This window comes from Pteronotus mesoamericanus, unplaced genomic scaffold (assembly GCF_021234165.1).
Source record: "Pteronotus mesoamericanus isolate MK-2021 breed Mesoamerican mustached bat unplaced genomic scaffold, CSHL_Meso_final contig_123, whole genome shotgun sequence".
Lineage (NCBI taxonomy): Eukaryota > Metazoa > Chordata > Mammalia > Chiroptera > Mormoopidae > Pteronotus > Pteronotus mesoamericanus.
The window spans coordinates 2,708,987-2,725,837 of NW_026555049.1; the positions used below are offsets into that span (position 1 = coordinate 2,708,987).

The following is a 16,851-nucleotide window of genomic DNA, read 5'->3' on the forward strand; positions in this document are numbered from 1 at the left end:
GACTGAACATGCCAACCAGGAAGAACAGGAGTTGGGTGCTACCTAAGTTTGCCCACCCCCCAGCCCAGGGAAGATCTAGGGAAAAGAGTAAGATATCTGAATAACTAGGTAGTCTTTTAATTGAATGCACAGTATGAGATGTGGAAAATTTAACAACTAATATCCTAGAAGTTAAGAACATTTTTAAGAATCCTACAGTTAGCATTAAATGCTTCTAAATTTGAGATTTTCTTAGCTGCATGAGAGAAATGTAATATGTAATTGTGGTTGTGTAGGGAGCTTCCTCCGCTCAGAGGGTTCTGTACTTGACCCTCATCTTCTCTTTTCCTGCAAGAACAGACAAGTTCTTGGTGCCAGAGAACCAGTGCTCAGAGCAAGGGTGGCCCTGCAGCCATGGCTACATGAGTACACGTCTTACCAACAACCCAAAGCCAAGGAGAGAACAGGTTCAAATCACTGGAAAGCCCAACAAATTGGTTTTCTACTTCATTGAATCAAAGTCCTACTATTTTGAGGGAATATACTTTGATTTCTATCAGTGTATATACTCCCTATTGCTTTTTACTTCAGGTTTCAGATACTTGGGTTTTGCCAAGTTCCATAAAATAGAGACTGAACTGTCCTCTGAAGGCACGTGGGAGGTGTGTCGTGGTCTCCCCCGGGGGTCTGTGTTCACCTACCCACCTGAGCTAGGGGTGGCTTCAGTATTTTCTGACCTCAGTAGTGACTGAATTGAGGCCTGAAGGGATTCCTTAGACAGGAGATTGGAGCTCAACGGGTAGTCTGAGAAAAGTATCTGGCTTACAAACAGAAAGAGACTAGGAATCAAAATCAAGCTTACAGGAAAATTTAGGAACATAGTACCCCAGAAGCAGGCCGGTTGTCTGTTAATGACATTTGCTCTAGCTGTTAGCCCACGGCCCCGGATTTTCCATGAAACAACAACTGAAGTCATTCCCGCCCACCCCCCCCCAAACCCAAGCTTGCCTGTACTCCTATGTTCTCACCCAGGGGCATCCCTACCATCCATGCATACCTTCAAGCTACAATTCTCATTCAATCTCCAAGATTCATTCAATCAACAACCCAAACATCCTCACCAACATTTTGTCCTCATTATACTTCAACCTCTCAATGCCCCACTCTGACACTGACAAGTCTTTGTAAACATTCTCCCATAGTAGTAGTCCCCCTTAAGACCGTCCCTCACATGCAAATCTGATTGCCGCTCTTCGACACACCATCCTTATTGCTCCCCGCTATGTGAGGGAATCAAATCCAAGCTCTCTAAAATAGCACAGGACCTTCGTGAGCGGTCCCCTGCCGACCCCTGCAGCTTCATCTCTGCCTTCTCCCAGCCTGACTGTCTTGGCTGCAGCGTCCCCAACCCCTGACCCCCCAGCACACGCAGGGCTGTCTGCTGCCCTCGTGCATTGGCTCTTGCCACGCTCTGCGCCTCAGATGCCTTTTCTTCTCTGCCCTCTTCCTCTTGGCAGCTCTCAATCTGCTTCTCAGAACTAGATCAAGCAGCATTTCTTCTAGGACAGAGTCCCAAACCTTCTCAGTTCACAGCATCCTGAGTGTCTCTGTCATTTTTGGATAGAGACTATAGGTCAACACCAATGCCTAATAGTTCATTTAGTAGTTAGATCCAAATAACTTAGTAAGGATTCATCTCCTAACAACTTAAGGGCCATGTGAAAAAATAATACAAGTGAAAGAAAAGTAGTATTTTCATTTCATTTTTAAATAACCACAGCTAATACTTACTAGCAGGAGGTACGTGTCTTCTGGGCACTGCACAGCTGCTCGGTCCTCAGGGTTGCCTTGGACACTGCCACTCTCACTTCCTGCTCCGCGTGAGCATTCACGGGCACTTGCTTCTCATCACAGCGGTTGCCAAGCCCCAGTTCACAAAGATGAGACATCAGGCAGAACGCAACACAGCCTAATATTGAAACTGTAACTGCCTTGAGCACGTAGTTTATAGGATGCCCAACGGATGATGAGTATTTGCTATGCTTCCCTCAAAAATGTAAAGCACCACATGGCACCTCTTTGTTTGCTGTGGCACCCTGAGCTGGAGTAGCCTCGTGCACAGTTTGAGAACCTCCACCCCAGGGACCCTCTCGCTGAGTTAGGATGCCCTTTCTGAGCCACCTCAGCTCACTCAGCATAGCTCGGTCGCAGCCATCACAGCATGAAGCTGCTCTCGTGTCTGCTTCTTCCTCTAAGATTCTGAGTTCTAGAGGGGTGGGCAAAAGCAGGTTAATAATAAATAATATGATATTAATAAATAATGGTACAAAAATCAACTGTTTTGCAGACAGTAAACCTACTTTTGCCCACCCCTGGATAAGGGCAAGCACCTTTCTTCCCCTTTCTATTTATCTCCAGTGATAACACAGCATCAAGCATACAGCTGGTGTTCAGCTCAGAGGAACTGAACTACCAAGAGGGTCAGAACCACAGTGGACCCCAGGGAACTAGGGTGGCTGCACAAGAAGTCAGCTTGGATGACAACTAAACAGGAAATTCCAGCCAAGCTCAAAACCTGTGGTTTAGAGAGGGAGTGAGAATTCTGCTGGACCTGGAACCAGGACCACCTGAAGCTGCCCCGTCGGGCGTGAGTCCAGCCTAGGGAATCCGGCCAGGGGCTTGTTGTCTCCGGGGGCACCACCTTCAGATCACAAAGCTGTAGCTGATGGATTCGGACTTTCATTTGGTTTCGTAGTAAAAGTTTCTTGTGAGGAGAAGGAGGAAGAGATTGGGAAGAAGGAAATGAGAGAAGGAGGGGGGTGGAAAGGAGAGAAGAAAGAGGAGGAAAGAAAGGAAGAATGAAAAGAAGGAAGGAAAGCAGGGAGAGAGGGAAGTGTCTTGTGCTGAGTGGAACGGGAGCTTTCCTTTTCAAACCTCCTTTAAAGTCACAAGGGCATCTCTACCCTTGTAGAAGGTGGTTGGGTAGAGCTGCGGCCCTGGGACCAGGCCAGCCTGGGACCAAAATTGAACAGAGCTGAGGGCAAACCACGGAGGCAACCCAGCTTTCCCAGCAAGGGGAGCAAGACCACCCTGCAGGTGCTGCTGCTCTTTCCCATTGGGCTGATTTCCTTGCAGCTGCTTGCGTGAGTTTTCGATGAGCAATTACTTTTACCTACTTTGTGCTGTTCTTCTTAATCATTAGCAGGGGATGAAAATTTGCATTATTTTTCTTTCACATTCTGCTAAGAATAAACCCTAAACATAATTTGGAAGGTTAGGTAGGACCGGGATCAGAAGTCAAATTTACGCTCCCATGTGAGAGGACATCAGCCGTTCATATGTCTCACTGAGTCTAACTACCGAGGTCCTACTGACATGATTAGCTACTATAATTCAACGGCCGGACTTCTCAGCTTTGGGCTTCAAGGGCTACGCCTCTTTTATCTCTTCAAGGTCCCCAGCAGCCTCAGCCAACTTCTGAGTCCCTCTAAGGTTAGCAGCCACTCAGGCTCAGCCTGATGTTTGGGTTCACCCTGCCCACCCCACAGCCCATGGCTGGGGCCTGTGGGCATGGACTGTGGAGGCGGACTCTCTACGCCAGTCTTTCCTCAGCAAGGTGCAAAGAGGGAGACGTGTTCTGTGGCAACCATGGCCAGTATGTTCTGTGGGCAGAGTTCTGGGAACAAAATGAACGTGGATCTCCCCGGCCTGAGGGTGGGTGAAGGAGCAGGAGAGCTGTTCCCCTGGCTCCTTAGAGGAGCTGGGGTTCTCACCTCCCAGGACCTCCTGCTTAGGGAATCACACACCTCTGCTTCAGACTGGGAACTGCTTTCCAGAAACTTTCAAAACGAAAAACAGAACAGCTTTATAGCACGTACTGCCAAGAAGTTCCTTCTGATAACTAACTTGAGCCCTTTGAGCTACAGATATAGCTTATTTTATTTTGGCTAACTTTTATTAGAGATGGTGCACAATAACCTTCTATAAAAGTTTTTTATCCTTACCCAAGGACATGCTTATTTGATATTTTGATATTTATTTATTTTTTTAGAGAGAGAGGAGAAAGGAAGGAGAAACAAGTAGAGAAACATCGATGTGAGAGAGAAACACCGATTGGTTGCCTCTCATTTGTGCCACAACTGAGGACAGAACCCATAATCTAGGCATGTGTCCTGACAGGGAATTGAACCCACGACCTTTTGGTTTGCAGGATGACACTGCAACCAACTGAGCCACACTGACCAGGGCTACTTAACCTTATTCTTTTCAATTACAATTGACATTCAATATTATTTTATATTAGTGTCAGATATACAGCAGTGTGGCTAGGCAATTAGATAATTTACAAAGTGAATCCCCAGGTCATTCAAATACCCACTTGGCACCATACATAGCTATGACAATGTTATTGGCTATATTTCCTATGCTCTACTTTACCTTTCCGTGACAACTCTGTAACTACCAACTTGTACTTCTTAATCTCTTCATCGTTTCACCCATCTCCTAACTCCCTCACTTCTGACAACCATTCATTTGTTCTCTATATCTCAAGTCTGTTTCTGTTTTGTTTATTTTGTTCTTTATAGTCCACACATAATGAAATCATATGGTATTTGTCTTTCCCTGACATTTCACTTAGCAAAATTCCCTCTAGGTCCATCCATGTTGTTCTCAAATGGTAAGATTTTATTCTTTTCTATGACCAAGTAATATTCTATTTCATATATACTATATATTCTGTATCCATTCATCAGTCAGTGGACACTTGGGCTGCTTCCATATCTTGGTTATTGTAAATAATGCTGCAATGAGCATGGGTGCATATGTCTTTTCAAATTAGTGTTTTGGATTTCTTTGGACATATACGCAAACGTGGAATTGCTGGGTCCTAAGGCAGTTCCATTTTTAATTTTTTGAGGACCCTCCAACCTGCTTTCCACAGTGGCTGCACCGATCTGCATTCCCACCAATAGTGCATAAGGGTTCCTTTTTCTCCACATACCAACACTTGTTTTTGATACACTGATGATAGTCATTCTGACAGGTGTGAGGTGATAGCTCATTGTGGTTTTAGTTTGCATTTCTCTGATGATTAGTGATGTTGAACATCTTTCCATATGTCTATTAGCCATCTGTTTGTCCTCTTCGGAGAAATGTCTATTCAGGTCCTCTGTCCATTTTCTAATTGGATGGTTTGTTTTATGGTATTAAGTTGTATGAGTTCTATATTAATTTTGGTTATTGATCCCTTATCAGATGTACCATTGGCAAGTATCTTTTATTCAGCATGTTGTCTTTTTGTTTTATTGATGGCTTCCTTTGTTGTGCAAAACTTTTAGTTTGATGTGTTTCTATTGCTCAAGGAAATATTTCAGGGAAAAATATTGCTAAGAGAAATGTCAGAGAGTTTACTGTCTATGTTTTCTAAGAGTTTTATGGTTTTTAACTCTTTAATCCATATGGAGCTTATTCTTGTATATGGTGTAAGAAGGTGGTCTAGTTTCATTTTTTTGCATGTATCTGTCCAATTTTTGTAACACCATTTATTGAATAGACTGTCTTTACCCCATTGTATATTCTTGCCTTTTTGGTCATATAGTAATTGACCATGTAGGCGTGGGTTTATTTCTGAGCTCTCTATTCTGTTCCATTGACCTGTGTGTTTTTACGCCAGTACCATGCTATTTTGATCTTTTTAATGTATTGTTGGATTTGCTTTGCTAATACGAAAATTTTTGCATCTATATTTATCAAGGATATTGTCCTATACTTTTCTATTTTTGTAATGTCTTTGTCATGTTTTGCAATCAGAATAATCTGGCCTCATAAAATGAGCTTGGGAGGCTTCCCTCCTCTTGAATTTTTTGAAATAGTGTGAGAATAGGCATTAGTTCCATAAAATTAAAGATCTCTCTAGCTTTTCTCCTTCAGAGAGAATTTGGATTTCCATAAACTTGTATCATAGCCTTATTACCCAAACCTTTTGTTATCTTTCTCAATTGTAGTTTTGAACCCTCTCCAAAACTTGTCTTTTGAGTTAGAAAGACCATGACTTAATGAGCTCTTTCATTTCCAGAGGGTACTCCTAGTGCTAAAAGAAAAGCAAATTTCAGCAGGATATATTTCATTGGGGGAAGGGCATAGAAAAAAAGAAAGTGTATCCTTTGTATAAATAGCACATTGTACCTCAGATGAGTTTTCCTTTTCTCAACTGTTTTTGAATCGGTAAGTCTTTTTGATTAATTCAATCCCTCAGAGATTCTAACTTCTGAAACACTGCGATCTGCATTCTTCTGCTGGGTGTGTGGCTTCTGGATCCGAAGACAGGCAAGGTGTGTGGCCTCCGCCTGCCGAGGAGACAGTAAAGGACACAGGGCTGGCAACAGGGCTGCCATTAAGCACCTTATGTGGGAGTGGGGGAGGAGGAATATCTGTTTTCCAGTCTCTTCCGCAGCAGCTTCTGTTCTGAGGGGTTCATGGCGTCAACCTGGCTCCTTCATTCTCCCTCTTGCTGTAGACAGGCTTCTGTTCCGTGACGCTGTTCTCCTTTGCTGTGCGGATTTCTTCATCCTGATCCTTCGGGACTTGTGCTCAGATTCCCAGGGGGGAAAGGAAGCCATTGGACTTACTGCGGGCTGTGGGGCGGAGCGGCGCAGCCTGGCCCTCGCTCTGGGCAGCTACCTGACTTCCCTCCCCCACCCCTGTGTAGAATGAAGAACTTGGGTTGCATATGACCTCTGAGGTCCCTCCAGGATCCTCACAGCATCGCCGTTCCCATTGTGCCATAGAGGGACCAGGAAAAGGAGAGAGGAGTTGGGTTCAGCAGCCAATTAGGAGAAGGAGACTTTGAGAAAGTGTTGATTTAACTAGAATTTCCTCCCCTCCCTCCTCTCTCCCTGGGACCCAGAATCAGTGTAGCATGAAAGGATGGGATGACTGTGCATTGGTCACCTCCTGTGTGTCACGCACCATACAAGCAGGTGTCTTTCGCTGCCACAGCCCCCATGCAAACCCCACCCGTCCCTACCCAGAGGAGTCTACACCTTCAGGTCTCACTGCAGTGTCACCTCCTTACTGGAGCTGTCCCCGACCTGTCAGCCTAAGTTAGGTCTCCCTGTCCTATGATATGGTTCCCTGTACTTCCCCTTCCTTGCCCTGACCACAGATGTAATTAACTAATTCCCTATATAATGAGCATTTTCATGACTCTGGGCTGAACTCTCCAGGAGGGCAGGGACCATGAAGTCTTGTTTTACGCTGAACTCCTAGAGCTTAGCACAGCGCTGACAAAGTAACGGCAACTCCATAAGTGTTTCTTGAATAAACATAAGCATGAATGTATGAATGGATGGGCAAACAGCAAAGTTGGTTACAAACCCAGGACCCTCTGGCTCTTGGAGACCAGCCTGAACTTTCCACAGTGCTCTGCTGTGCTTGTACACAGGGTCTTGCTCTTGAACCATCCTTGCTTCTCCAGCAGTGGGGTGACGGCAGCCCTGGCCGTGACCCCAGAGAGGTCTGTAAAGTATTGGAGATGATGGATGCAGCCTGACACCGGCGGTGGTGCTGGGAGGGGGGTGGAAGGAGGCCCCGAACTGAACCAAACCAAATGTCCTTGTGGGCGGTCAGCCCCGCGTTCTGACACACTTTGCCAAGGGGCTGCTGATAAACAAACAATGGTTCGTAAGGGATCTGGGTCCCTAAGGGATCTGGGTCCGTAAGGGCGGGTGGATGAAAATGAAGGAGGAGAAACCAAGACACAACGACCTTCAGGGAAGCAGAAATAAAACTATTGTGGAACCTGCTGAAAATGGGCTGCAGGGGCTGTCAGGCTGCAAGCAGATCCAGGGCTAATCAGAGGGAAATTAATTCCAAGTGCTGTGTCCTTATGCCAGCTGGGACCCGGGGGGAGTCCGCTGCCCCGCTCTCCCCCCACCGCCGAGGAGGCTGGGATGTCTCTCGCTTCACACTCAGCTCTTGCCACTGTGATGAGAAAAGCTGATACGAGGCTAAAAATACTAACAATAGAAATTTGATTTCTTCCAGACAAAAAGCCTTGGCATCCACAGGAGGAAGAAGTGTTCAGGCAGCATGTGACTGGTTAGTATAAAATAAATAAGTTGAGAAAATAGCATATAATCAACTCTAAGTATGTGCGGATGAGCAGCCCCTCTTTAATGAGTCCTGGGGGGAGGGGGCTTTTTGAGGGGGGCCGCTGAGTCAAAAGGCCATGTGACCAGACGGTTTGTCCGGCAGAGGCCTTCTTGCCCTGGCCCCAGACCGTGCTTCCCTTTAGCAATGGTTATGGAAGTTCAAAGTACTTCTAAGGAGAGTCCCTGTCATGAAATCTGCCCTCCCTCCAGCCACTTAAAGATACACTTAAGTGTGAGGCTGCTGGGCAAATCAATTTAGAAAAAGCCTACTTACCCTCCAGGACATCGCCATGCAGGCCACCTACAAGGTGACGCTCCCAAGCTTCCCTTGTGTTGTGGAGGCACATGGGTTTAATTGTAGATGGAACCGAAGGACCAGGCCAGGTTGAAAATGAACTGGTGGACGAGGAAAGGATTGGGGGTTTATCTGAGAAGGCTTCCTATAGAATGACTTCAGGTTCTTACAGGGAGTTGTGGGGGGCAGATGCAGTAAGACAGGCAGGAAAGAGGTTGTTGGGTCTGAGGGCTGGTTACCAAGTGGGAGCTTCGAGGGCTAGGTTTTTGTAAAAGCACAAAAATGAAACCCTTCCCCTTGCAGTGTCTGGAGTGTCACTCATGCAGAGGGCGGGCCTGTCTCTGTGAAGTCTCCCTTCCCTTCCATCATTCTCAAGCAAGGCCCGCCTAGCTCTCTTCTCCTTCTCCCTTGCAGGCTGTTCTCCCACGTGGGTGACCCCTTCCTGGATGACCCCCTGCCCCGGGAGTATGTGCTCTACCTCCGCCCGACGGGCCCCTTGGCACAGAAGCTCTCCGACTTCTGGCAACAGTCAAAGCAGATCTGCGGGAAGAACAAGGCGCACAACATCTTCCCCCACATCACCCTCTGCCAGTTCTTCATGGTGAGCCTGGAGCCCCATCCCAGCCTGCCTCTCGGACCTGGAGCCCCAGCCGGGAGACTCTCGGGAATCCGGCAGAAATAGCCATGGGCTCCCAGCCTCGGGTGGGCCTTCGGGGAATCAGTGAGGCCCACAGCTCCTCCTGTTAACGCCCTGGGGCCAGGGCACCTGGGTTCCGTGTGGCGTCAGGATGCCGTGTGCGCCTCAAGACCCTAGGGACAAACCTGGCCCACTTGCTGACACGTTGGTCTGGCAGCCACCATGGGAATGGCTTCACTGAGCCACTTCGCCCTTGCCTTTCCCTCTTACAACAAGGAAAGTAGAAGTTAGGGAGCTAGGAACGAAAAACATAGTCTATAGACAGAGAAAGCCATGTGAGCCACGTGGCCACCATCCACAGCTTTTGTCTCGGTAGGTTTCTCTAGAGATGTCAGATACCTTTCACCTGGCACCGTACCCTAGCCCATAATCCCAGCTACCACAAAGTTTATTTGATGACCAAATTAAATCCCTGTCCCGATAGTAAATGCATCAATCTACTTTAGCTCTCTGTGGAGATGTGAAAGGATTGATTTATACAGGTATATTCAAGACAAGGCAGAATGGTAGTGCTTTAATATTTTGTTTATTTTCTCTTTGTCCCCTCCCTCTCTCTCTTAGATAAAAACATGTTCCTAACACTTTCTTACCATTCACTCAAAAATTAAAATGATTATCACTTCCTCTTAGTCACCCTGGCTGTGTGACAACCTTTCAGGGTTTTAGAGACACTCAGTCTTCCTTCCAGCGCCCTGGAGCCGGGTGCGGGCGGCCGCCACAGCTCTGTGAGCTCGCCCCCCGCCCCCTGCCCCCGCCCACGGTCACAGGAGTGGAAGCAGAGCCAACCCCCGACCACCTGGGAGGGGCGGGAAAAGCATGGATGATGCCCAGAGTAGAGAACACATAAGAAGGTACCCTAGGGTACTGTGTGTTCTCCCAGGACGTTCTCTTTGGGCGGACCGGAGCCCGGGTCAGGCGGGGTTCCCAGGGTCACGGCGGGGCAGGGAGGGAGCGGAGCGTCGGCCGTTGCCGCGTTTAATTTACCAGTGAGGTAGCCCACTTCCAGATACCTGGGGGCTGGCGGCTCTTCTCCCTCCTCCTGGGCAGAGGCGACAGTTCAGTAGCTCGCAGCCCGCTCGGGGCAGAGGACGCGGCGCCGCAGCGCCGTGGGCCCTCCCGCCTCTGAGTGGAGCTGCCGCTCTCCCCAGTGCGAGGACAGCAAGGTGGACGCGCTGGCGGAGGCGCTGCAGACCACGGTCGGCCGCTGGCGGTGCAAGTTCTCCTCCCCGCTGCCCCTGGAGCTCTACACCTCGTCCAACTTCATCGGCCTCTTCGTGAAGGAGGAGAGCGCCGAGGGTCTCAAGAAGTTTGCCGCTGACTTTGCTGCGGAGGCTGCGTCCAAAACCGGTGAGCGCCAGCCCCGACCTCGTGCTGCTGCGGGGGCCGGGGGCTCCCCTTTGCCGCAGGAAGGCGACTCGCTCACGGGGTGGGGCCTCTCCGTCCTCAGGCGGAGGGAGGCCGCGGGGTGCGGGCTGGGGGCCCAGGCAGGAGGAGCAGGATGCGCACAGAGCATAGGGGCCTGCAGAGCACAGGGGGCGCAGCCGGCGCAGAGACGGGAGGCCTGAGTGCAGCCCTGCCGTGTCCCTGCCTCTGACCTTAGGCCTCCACCTCACCTGCCTGTGCCCCTTTCTGCTCCTCTCTCATCCCCATCTAGGGGCTTCTGCTTTGCCTCCTTCTTGGCGAGGAAAGCCCTAAACGGGGCCGGGCCGCGGGGAGGGTGTGGCGAAGCCTGGCATCGCTGAGCGAGCTGGTGAGGTCTCTGCTCCGGATGACCTGCAGGCCTGCAGGACGGCCTCTGTGTGGGGCGGGGGCGTGCAGAGCCCTCGCCGGCTCGCTCTTCTCCGGGCGCGCGAGCGCCCCCTGGCCTCGGGGGAGCCTGTCGGTTCGCAGGAGCTTGCTGCTCAGAGAATGGCATCGCAGGAGGGAAATGACGTCCTGCTTTTGTCTCTGTGTCTCAGGGAAAGGGCTTTGTCGTCCCCCAGCAGCTACTGTCAAAACCACTACAACGCTCCAAAAAACAAAACTAACGTTGTAGCCACAAAACCCAAACTCTTCACTCAAAATGAGTCAAACAGCTTTCAGCCAGGCCCTGCTGAGGGAGAGGCAGGCGGGCCGGCAGGCTTTCCTTGCGGGAAGGGGGCGCGGTTCCCCAGCCCAGACGCGAGGCTCCGGGCGCGGCAGGCTGGATTCTCCGCCCTCGCCCGCCCCCTGGTGGTGGCAGGGAGCACTGGGGGCCCGGCCTCGCCCTGCGCCGCGGGCCTGGCTCCTCCAGCCTGAGAGGAGGCCGTTCTGGCGTTTCCCTGCACCTTATGCCTTGGTATTCCAGGTCGCTTCAGCAAGTGGACTGAGTGTTATCCTCCATCCTGGGTCCTATAAGGAGATTCACGCACGTGTATCTTTGTTTATTTAACAAGTACTGAGAGCCTGTCTGTGCTAGCCCTGGGATACAGCGTGAACAAGATCCAAAGCCCTTGCCTCTTGGAGCTCACACCAAAGAAATACAATGCAGTATAATAGAAAAAGCCCTCGGAACCAAAAGGACCAGCCTCTGCTTCCATCTCTGAGTGACTTGAATAAGCCCCTTATCTCTCAAATTCCCCACACTCCCTCTGGCCACGTCTTCTCTGTGTCCAGCCTGGACAGCAGAGATGTACAAAAGAGAGATAAGAGCTGGTCCTCTGAGGGTAGATTGGTTGGCTTTATTTTCTTTCTGAGGATGCCTTAGAATAACAGTCTGTCTACTTTAAACCAGTGGTTCTCAACCAGGCCAGTCTTGCCCCAGGGGACGGGCATGGACAACGTCTGGGGTCATTTTGGTTGTCCCAACCTGGGGGGTGCTATGGGCATTGGGTGGGTAGAGGCCACAGAGGCAGTTAAGGCCCTGCAATGCACAACAAATAATTATTTGACCCAAATGCTCTGAGAATCCTGTTTTAAACTTTGAAAATATTCTTTTTCTTTTATTTCTCCATCAGAGCCACCCAGAAGCTAAGAGACTTGATTTCAAAACAAAGGCAGTGTACCTTTGGGAATCACATGATTACAAAATTTGCTCTTTATTGCTGCATAAATCTGTTGCCGCCTCAGGCCTCAGTTTCTGCATCTGAATGGTAGGGATGGGGATCATCGGAGTTGTTGTGAGGAGGAGCCAAACCGAATGATCACCTCTCGGCTGATCCATGGCTCCTACAGAAGTGTTGCTCTTTCTCTCTCAAACTGTGGGTGGGCTCAGGATTTGTTGCCCACCCACCCCCTTTATTCTGCTGCTGTGAAGGAGAGAAACAGCTTTTGTCTGACAGTGGACCCCGTCCTTTGTTCTTGGGGAGCCGGTTTCCATGCTCTTGTGGAAGCCTCCCCTGTTGCCATGATCCCCGCATCCGAGTAACTGGCTGTTTCCTTCCTCTTCCAGAAGTCCACGTGGAACCTCATAAGAAGCAGCTGCATGTGACCCTGGCTTACCACTTCCAGGCCAGCCACCTGCCTACCCTAGAGAAACTTGCCCAGAACATCGATGTCAAACTAGGGTGCGACTGGGTGGCCACCATATTCTCTCGGGATATCCGGTTTGCGAACCATGAGGTAATGTCTCACTGTGGCCCCCGCCACTCCCAGCACCACAGGTGCAGTCAGCAGCTCACTGCGGCAGGGACGTGGGCCCCAAAGCAAGCCCGTGAGGCAAGACCAGATGAGATGCCTGTGGCCCAGGACTTTGTCCAGGACTCTGTGCGATGCAGTAGGAAGCTGTGAGCCTGCATCCTTCCTCTCTGGGTGCCAAGCGGCCCATCTGTGTCTTAGCCCCATGGTTCTCCTGCCCAGCCAATTTTATTGGAATGACACAGAATTGAAATGGGAGAGGAGGTGGAAAAGTAGGTTGGAAAATTTTAAATATTCTAGCAATTCATGGTGGTAATAGCAGACATCATCCTGATCTTAGGTGAGAAGAAGAGCACATAAGTAAAAAAAAAAAAAAAAAAAATCTGTGAACGCACAATCAACACATATTTGCTGACTATCTGCAACATGCAAGGTACCATGGAACATACTAAAATTCTAAAGTGCAGTGCTGTCTTCAAGGAGCTTTGAGTGCAGCAGGGGAGAGACAACAGGCACGCGTGAAATGACAGCACAGCGTAAACACCGTGAGGGTCTCAGTGCGTCACACGGGAGGCATGAGCGGGAAATCTGAATCCCAGTGCAGGCGGAAAGGCTGGCATGGTCCTTGCATTATTGTTTGGAGGGGACCCACGTTGCATTCCAGGACAAGCGTGTGCCATCTCTGAAAGGTAACATAGTCCTTTTGATCCCTGAAGGAGAAGCTGAGACACAAAGAGATTAAGTGGCTGGTTCAAAGCTAAACAGTAATTTAGGACCAGTGCTGAAGCCAGAATTTGGGCATGCAGACCAATAAAGATGCACAGTCCATCACAAAAGGGACCTCATAGTTGGATGAAAAATTTGTCATCCAGTTTAACTACCTTTATTAAACAACACATATTTGTTTCTTAGTTTTTCAACTGAAGAACTGACTTTTTAAAGTTTACATAGCCTTTTAACATCTCTTTTAGGTATTTCTTTTAATATGAAAAATAGAACCTCAGGGTTTAGACCAGGCAACTTCATCATCGATTTGGAAGTGCTGGGGAGAGCCAGCCGTGCACCCAAGGCCCAGGCCTCGTTGTGGGGCCTGTGAGTGTCAGGGACAGGGGCTTCATCCGACTCTGCTGGCAGGAATGCTGTGTCCTCCTTCTGAGTCATTCGATGAAAGTTTCTGTGAAGACACAGGAGCCTGGGCTCGATCTTACTTAAGAATTCTGACTTCTCCTGGAATTACTGAGAATGAGCCCTAAATATAACAAGAGGTTTGGCTGATTGGACTCTTCCCTTCTGAGAGCAAAGAAAAAAAATAAGGGTTGCATTCATCCAAATGGACTCCGAGAAGTGGTCTTTCTAGCAGAAGGAAGGTGGCAATGGAATTTTACAAGTAATCTTTTCTAATCAACACTGTCCTCCAGTTAACCCAAAGGGTAATTGCTTTTCTGCCTGACCCACATTGTGCTCAATCAGCACTGAGGGAAGCAGGCAGCGAGCATGCACATGAATTATTTTCTAAAAATAACTTGGCCTCTTTTATCTCTTATTTGTTAAAGCTCGTTTGTTACTGTTCCCTCTGATCAAGCTCTTTCTCTGAGGTCATTTGGATTTACCTCAGCCCCTGCAAACGTAAACCTCTTCTTGCCTTTTCTCTTCTGTTCCTGGGTGGCACGTTTGATTGGTCATTCCAATGAACTAACATTAGGTCATTCCAATGAACTAACGATGCCCAGAAAAGAAAGTGGTGTAGGCAAGTACACCCAGCCAGTGATACACAGGACAACTGCTGCGTCTCACCCCGCTGCCGTCTGGAGTCTCCCTCCACTGGGACTTGGAAATGCCATCGTAGTGACACGTGGGCCAAGCAAGTTGTACATGCTGAGCAACAGAAATCCAGAGGAAGGACAGACTTGTACATAAAAAAATTCTGGAGTCCAGCACACGTGGCTTCAAATCCTGGCTCTGTCAGCCCGCAGTTGTTGAGTCACTTTTACAATTTCTGTATCTCCAGTCCTTCAGTTTCTCACATGTAAAATGATGGTATTTTGCTGGACTGTTGCATGGACTAAATAAAAGGATCTGTGGGAAGGCCTGACACAGAGCAGGTGCAACAACAGCAACGACTGAAGCTGCAGCTATTGCTGTTACTAAGAAAAAGGGCTCTGAAGGTAAAGAAGTTCAGTGTCTGCCATCACACAGGGCTGCTCCTGTCCTTCCCGCGAGCCCAGTCACAACCCGTGTGCTTAGTCCCTGTGTGGGAAGGGAGATGAAGCGTCCTTGAGACCGACTCAAGAACTCTTACACACAGATACCAAACCAAAGAGGAAATCGACGCCTGCGTTCTGATCTCTCAAACTCAGACTGCCTCTTGTGTGTGTGCTTCGGAGGAGGAGGGGCGTGCACACCACTCACAGTTTTAGATTTGCTGCAATGCCTCCATGTTGTGTTGTGTTGTTTCTTTGCTTATCCAGTACGTCAAATCTGCTTTCTGTCTGTCCACTCTCTGCCTAGAACACCCGGTCTCTGAGGCTCCTTTGCTGCCCCTACATTTCCCTGGAGTGAGGTCCTTTCTGAAGTCATTTAGAATTTCTGAGAGAAAAGGCACGGAGGGGCCACAGGCACCCTTAGCCAAGACTCTGCTGTGCTTGAGCATCTAAGGACCGCGAGTCTGGAGTTGCTCCCCATGGTCCGGGGCCTCGCTTCACCCTGTTCCAGGGAAAGGATGACCCTTTGGGTGGATCATCCCATACCTGACTCAGAGGTTTCTCCTGAATACCTTTTTTCTTTCAGCTGTTTTAACAACCTAGCAGAAAACCTCCCGGGGTAGTTTGTGGACATGGTTTGGCGTGTGTGTGAGGCAGTGGGAAGGGAAAGGAGTGGAGAGGTGATCGGGGAGGGCCAAGAAGACGTAGGGCTGACGGGTGCCAGCATGGGGAGAGGAATGGCACCCTGAACAAAAGGATAATCAGAAACCGGTGGTGCCGTCGAGTTCTGTGCATCATCACTTTCATTCTCTGAGAAAAATCACGTTTTTACTGGCCCCTTGCGGTCGAGGGTTCCAGAAGTAAAGCCTTCCTCTAAAGCCTGTTCGGACGAGTCCCGGCATCACTCACAGGCCTTCCCAGCACGGGGTCTGGGGCAGGTCGGTCAGGAGGGAAGACGGCACCTGGAAAAGGAGGCGTCGTGGCTCCATAGAAACAGTCAGGCCTCTTCTGGGCGCAAGGTTCTGTGCTAAGGCGTTTTCTTAGGTGGTCTCTTTTGACTTTTACTGTCCAGGCATTATTTTACAGATGAGACGGCTGAAGTCAAAGTGAAATGCCTGACAGTGGAACCAGGAGATAGGGTCGTCCCGAGTGGCTTCAGAGCCATAGGAAAGGCTGTTACAGAATCTCCGCCTTAGTGTCCCTTGTGAAGCAAATGGGATGGGAAGTGTTTTCCTTACTACTGAAGTCTCTGGTGGTTGATAAAAAAAATAGTAAAATGAATGTGTTCTGAAGTATCATATGCCTGTGCCTATGATGTTTACATATACCAGGAAAGGAAGCAAACAGCGGAATGGAGCCACTGAGCAGCATGGCCTCCGGTTGGCTCAGGGGGCTTTTTCTGAGTCCAGAAAAGGAACAGGAGGTCTTCATCTGTTTCCTGGTGAAAGCTGTTACACAGACTTACACGCTGATGACTACAAAAGAGATTTTCCTTTCAAGCTCTTTGTTAAAGGTGCACGTTTAAAGAAAGCTTTGAGGCTGGGCACCCAGTGTTGTTGAAGCAGCTGAGTTACACAGAAAGGGAAGTGCTCATTCCCACAGCCTTGCTTGCGGGCAGCCTCTGCTTCTGGCCCGTCCATAACCCCCTCGTGGAAGACTGACTTTTCATGAGCTTGGTCCCAAGTGTCCCTTACAGTGCCTGCCTGGCACTGAGCAGAGGAAACCAGGTTGGAGTGTGTACAGCAGTTTGTACAGCAGTTTACAGAAGAGCCTACGGGCTTTCAGATATTTCTAAAAACCATCTATGAACCCTGAAAAGAAGCAAAGATATGCCAGAAAGAAAGTCTGGAACCATCCAGTAACAGCAGGCACACACCCACTTTACAAAAAAAAAAAAAGAAGAAGAAGAAGAAGAAGAAGGAAGGAAAGAAA

General features: G+C 49.1%; 1 protein-coding gene across 1 annotated transcript in view; it reads left to right on the plus strand.

Moving 5' to 3' along the window:
* Positions 1-16,851, plus strand: part of UBASH3B (ubiquitin associated and SH3 domain containing B) — a 141,631-nt gene that overhangs the window by 91,448 nt on the left and 33,332 nt on the right. Inside the window, exons 2-5 of the mRNA XM_054587683.1 lie at positions 8,026-8,079; positions 8,842-9,028; positions 10,273-10,471; positions 12,534-12,703. Coding sequence (XP_054443658.1) covers positions 8,026-8,079; positions 8,842-9,028; positions 10,273-10,471; positions 12,534-12,703 — 610 coding nt within the window. The remainder of the gene's footprint in view (positions 1-8,025; positions 8,080-8,841; positions 9,029-10,272; positions 10,472-12,533; positions 12,704-16,851) is intronic.